Raw genomic sequence first — 5,729 nt, 5'->3', positions numbered from 1 at the left:
ATCTTTGTATAAATTAATGGAAAGCTGGTGAGGAATAAATGAAGGATTTGATTTCCTCCAATCAGCGTCGCAGGTTTCGAACCCGAATGTGGCTGTTTCACACCTGGAGGCTCTTACCAACTCGACCACTTGTGGTGGTTACCAAAGATTAGTTCTACCTGAGACATTAGGATCACTTTCACAGTTTCACTAGAAACAGTACGAGAAGGGGACTTTTATACCTAGGAATGACTAGTCTACCCACCAAAGCTGCGTTTTTTTTCAAAAGACTACAACTGACTTTTCAAATCGTAATTATCTTTTCTTTGTATTAATTAATGGAAAACTGGTGAGGAATGAATGTAGGATAAGGTTTCCTCCGAGTATATATATAAGCAAGACCGGACCACATGCAGGCTTAGGAAAGAGTGATGAAAATGGAGAATATGAGAGTGAAGCATTTTGTGCCTTTTCTTTTGCTTCTTTGCTTGGCAAGATTCTGTACCAATATTGTTACAGCTGACCAATACTCATCGGGGAAGAAGCATTTTGTGCTGGTTCATGGAGCTGGTCACGGAGCGTGGTGTTGGTATAAGCTGGCAACTCTATTGAACTCCACAGGTCACAACGTTACAACTCTAGACCTTGCAGCATCTGGGATCAACCCGATCCAGGTACAGCAAGTTCATTCGTTCTCAGACTACGCTGAGCCATTGATCAAACTTCTGGGGTCTCTGTTACCAAAGGAGAGGGTTATCCTGGTCGGCCACAGCATGGGTGGGGCCGTGATATCAATTGCCATGGAGAGGTTCCCTGAGAAAATTGCTGCTGCTGTTTATGCCACTGCTTTTATGCCTGGCCCTGCTCTCAGCTACTTGACTATTTTAGAGAAGGTAATGACTTCCACATCACACACCTATACTTTCTTTCATATGATAATAATAAGGGTGAATATTCACAGGATATTAATATCTTTAATGAACTCTACAGAATAAGGAAAGATCGGTGTTAACTGACACTCAGTATAGATATGATCAGGGGGCCAACAATCCTCCAACCTCGCAACTCTTCGGACCAAAACAATTGTCTTCGAGACTGTACCAGCTATCGCCACCAGAGGTAAACTTAGAAAAGTGAATCATTGTGCTTAGCACTACTAATTCATCTTTACAGGTGACGTGTAATTTTTTTCGCATATTCTTGCATATAAGAAACAAACTATTTTTCCAAAGAAAGTATACTTGCATGTTACATAACAGCATGATCCAGGTTGAATTTTCAGTTGGTGAGCTAATACTGTTCCTGTACGTTTTCTTCTTTGGTTATTGATTCATCAATGGACAGGATCTAAAACTAGCATCGTCATTGGTGAGATTTTTCCCTCTATTAATTGAAGAAATAAAACTCACCGAGGAGAAGTACGGATTCGTTCCAAGAGTTTTCATCGTGTGTGACCAAGATCTTGCAATAGATGAGGATCTGCAAATGTGGATGATCAGGAAAAATCCCCCAAATGAAGTGAAGGTGATAAACGGTTCCGATCACATGGTCATGTTCTCTAAACCATTGGAGCTGTTCTCCAACCTCCTGAAGGTTGCTGAGAAATATTCCTAAAGTTCATTACTGCCTAGCTAGTTATTAATTACTAGTTATTAGAAGCCTAGAATAATTTCATCGTCATTGTACGAACGATTGTAGTAGATTAGCTACCCTCTCTGGTGACTATCTATATACATGTATGAATTTCTCAGAAAATAAGTCACATATTTGGGATATATAAACTATTCTTACAAAATTACCAATAAAGTTAATTTTAAAATGAAAATAGAAAAGTCTCATTTGTACTATATAACATCTGTCGTAATTCTCTCTTTGTTTTTCGTTTTTGCTGACCCTAAACTTTTCTTACTAGCGGAAGAAAAACAACATATGTAGGGAAAATTCTAGTGTATGTTAATTGGGAAAATTCTACAATGTGTTAACGTATGACATGCATACAATTGCCTTAAAAGTGGTAAAATGAGTCCTCAAAATAGTAATATTAGTCCTCAAAGTAGTAACATGAGTCCTTAAAGTGGTAAATTTTCTTACCTTTATCCTGACATCAATTAACAGGGTAAAGCTATGGTATGTTAACATTTCTCATACATCAACTATTTTTACCCCTCTAACATTTCTCATACATTTCTTAGTGGTAAATTGATGTCATACACAAACTTTTTTGAATATTTTAGACCGTCCGATATAATTAAAATACAAAATATATCTAACGATCTAGAATATTTAATAATTGTAACCTGCTTACCCGTTAGCCTGGATAAACATTTTTTTTTTTTTTTGGAAATTTCTCAATTACATATATATCCACCTAGAATTTGAGATACCGTTTCCAGCAGTGGTCTCTAATTCTCGACGACGTCTGTTGCTCCGAGCTATTCCTAAGTGTTCTGCTAGGGTGATAAGATTGAAGGTCTAGGGTTTTTTTGATCTGGCAATTGTGTCCATTGTTATGGATATCCTAATTAAGTTGGAATTGCAGAGGTATCTGCAACGAGGCTACCAGGAGAGCGTTGAAGCAACTGATGGCTCAAAACCGACGGTCCATCATTTTCCTTTTTGAAACTTTCTGGTTGCAAGACTCTGAATGTGATCCTTTGGTTCGTGAACAATGGGATAGTGAAGTCATGGGATAGCCTACGTTTTGTGTCAAGAAGGAGATTGAGAAGACATGGAAGGCTCTGGACAATTGGCAACGTGCAAAGTTTGGCAGTAGGCATAAGGATTTTGACGATGCGGCTACGTCTAGAAGAGATTTTGGTCTACCAAACTCAGTTAACTTACTTGCAGTTAGTTTGATGGCTCAATTGAAAAATTTGGTAATATACTTCGATGAATTAGTGTTATATCAGTGGATTTTCGAAAATTTGGTTAAATTTTTGACACCAAATTAGATGAAATATAGATGAAATTTGATGAATTTTGTAGTAGAAGTCTAAAATATATATCGTAATGCAATGTACAAGTGAACTATGTAGACAAAACTAGTAGCCACTTGGTCAGCTTTCTGTGCAATGAAAGAACTCAATCGTAAAAAATAGGATAAGATATCTTGTTGAGGAGGAGAGATGTTGTCTAGGAGCAGATATCTTGGCAAGGAGGAGATATGTCGTTGGGAAAGAGATATCTTGTCGAGGAACAAATATCTTATCAAGAAGCAGATATTTTTCAAGGAAGAATATATATATATATATATATATATATATATATATATATATATATATCCTATCCAGAGCGGAGTTCCGCTTTGAAATTACGGAGTGAACTTGGAGTTTTGGGTCGCTTTTAGGTCGGATATCCACATCTCAACCGTTCCGTTTTTAGGTACTAGTGTATAGATCGTCTCTGCAAATTTTCAGCCAAATTGATGACCGTTATGGCATTGATAACTGCCTTAAAGCTAGTACGGTTCAGGTTGGACAGATTCAGTCCGTCGATTGGTTTAAGCGAGTTAGATACCTTAACGATCATCAATTTGGTTGAAAATTTGCAGGGACGATCTGTACAATAGTACCTAAAACCGGAACGGTCGAGATGTGCATATGCGACCTAAAAGCGACCCAAAACTCAAAGTTCACTCCGTAATTTCAAAGCAGACCTTCGCTCTGGATAAAATCTGTATATATATATATATATATATATATATATTGAAAAAAAGGGCTGGTGCAGCAGCCCTCATGCCTTAACCATTAATGAAACCATAGAATACACAGGGGGGTCATAGTACCTTAACCCCGAATTACAATAAGCCTCAAGAGAACCACCCGAGATAATAACAGGCGTCTCATCTAAGAATATGCATTCTAACATGCATCCTTTAGCGAAGAGTGCTCTACGGGCTACTTCATTCGCTTTACTATCAGCTTTCCTAGTATGCTGCCACCGGAAATATAACCCGGTGACACTTAGTTTCATTCTGCCACTAGGAGGCTGCAACCATTTGACAAAGCAAGGAACTCGCCTCCTACCTAGAGCAGACATGGCACGCAAGGTGCGTAGGCCGGGACAAAGCCCACATCTCCAAACCAAAACGTGGTCAGGACTTATTAAAAGCATAAAATAAGTTGCAACTAAAGAACCAAACAAACAGAAAATTAAAAGCAATACAGCCCTGATTGGGCCCAACACCATGACCTAGGCCCAAGACCCGACCAAAAATGTGGGAAAGCCCCACTAAGCCCGGAAGAGTTCCAGCCGCATTCCCACCGTCGATCGAGCCTTCACCGTCGATCGAGCCTTCACCGTCGTCGCAGCACTGCAGTTAAAACGCTGCCACTCGCCTGATCGGAGATGACGACTCCCATTGGCCAGATACCAGATCTAGAATGGGTTTGGCAACACCAATAGATTCAGATCGGATCGATATCCCCCTGACAGAAAGATCTCCGATCCCAGCTTCCCTCCGCCGTGTGGCCCCCTACTTCGTCGAGCCTTAGCGCCCCGTAGCGGTGAATGCCGCCTGCACCTCCCTCTCAACCCCGACATCCACCATCGAACCTGACCACTCTTCCAGCCATCCCAATCTCCTTTCCCCATCCTTGACCCAGATTTCAGACCCAAATCCTACCACCAACCAATCAAGCAGCCAAAGTGGCGCTAGAACACAAGGTCCCGTCCGACGACGACGTCGCTAGGACGTGCCGCCGGACGGAGAAGCAAAACAACTAAGGGGCGACAAGCGCGTGGAGGTGCGTTCTAAGAGAGAGTTTTTTTTTTTTTTTTTTATTAAGGAAGAAATATCTTATCAAGAAGGAGATATGTTGTTGGGAAGGAGATATCTCATCGAGGAAGAAATATCTTATCGAGGAGCAGATATCTTGCCGATGAGGAAATATCTTGTCAAGGAGCAAATATCTTATCTAGGTAGGAATATCTTACCGAAGAGGATCTTATATGATGAATATATAAAATTTAGGGGTTAAGAGTTTTTACGATTTCGGAAAATTTTGGAAAATTCAAAATTTAGAGATTAGGGTTAGGTCGAGGGGGTTAGGGTTTACATAATTTCAACTATGGAAGAAGAAAGAAAGGGAAAGGAAACCTAAGTCATAAAATAGATGACAGAACGAATTATGGTAAAAAGTGGTAATCAAGTTGTAATTAGTGTTAATGTTTCACTATTACAAGTTTCAGAACTGTTTTACCAATAAAACAACAAATCGTGGTAAAATGTGGTAATCTAGTTTTTTTTTTTTTTTTGTGACACGCATATACTAACATAGACACATAAAACTGCTATCACTATATTAAAAAGCCAGTAGAACAATTACACGGAGCTGCTAACTTGAAATAATGAAAATGAAAATAGAAGCTACTGACATCATGTTGAAAAGATACTAACATAGACATAGAAAGATACTATCACTATGTTGAAAAGCCGCTATAACAGTGACAGAGAGTTATTACCTGCAACAAATAACATACAAGAAATGGTTCATTATTCATCAATCAAAATACATCACAACACAAGCAATACCAAGACTTCATATGTCCCTCCCCAATTAGAAGAAGCAATTAAAAGCTGTACAAAACACTGACAAAAAGAAAAAAAGGTCTATACAAAACAAAAGCTCTGCAATTGCAATGACACTGACTTGGATACACATTTACGTAAGCGTACGTATCATTGTCAAGATAGGAAAATATTATGCCCAAATTTATCGTACCACGGGGATTAGTGGCTAACCCACAAT

At 39.1% G+C, this 5,729-nt stretch overlaps 1 protein-coding gene across 1 annotated transcript; it reads left to right on the top strand.

Annotated features, from left to right (window-relative positions):
* Positions 1 to 382: 382 nt before the first annotated feature.
* On the top strand, positions 383 to 1,777 carry LOC133727329 (methyl jasmonate esterase 1-like). The gene is made up of 3 exons (XM_062154921.1): positions 383 to 872; positions 970 to 1,098; positions 1,324 to 1,777. The coding sequence occupies exons 1-3, from the start codon at positions 411 to 413 to the stop codon at positions 1,591 to 1,593; spliced, it is 861 nt and encodes a 286-aa protein (XP_062010905.1). The 5' UTR covers positions 383 to 410; the 3' UTR covers positions 1,594 to 1,777.
* Positions 1,778 to 5,729: the final 3,952 nt, after the last annotated feature.

This window comes from Rosa rugosa, chromosome 1 (genome assembly GCF_958449725.1).
Source record: "Rosa rugosa chromosome 1, drRosRugo1.1, whole genome shotgun sequence".
Lineage (NCBI taxonomy): Eukaryota > Viridiplantae > Streptophyta > Magnoliopsida > Rosales > Rosaceae > Rosa > Rosa rugosa.
The sequence above is the reverse complement of the archived record's forward strand: the minus strand, read 5'-3'. Positions and strand labels throughout refer to the sequence as shown.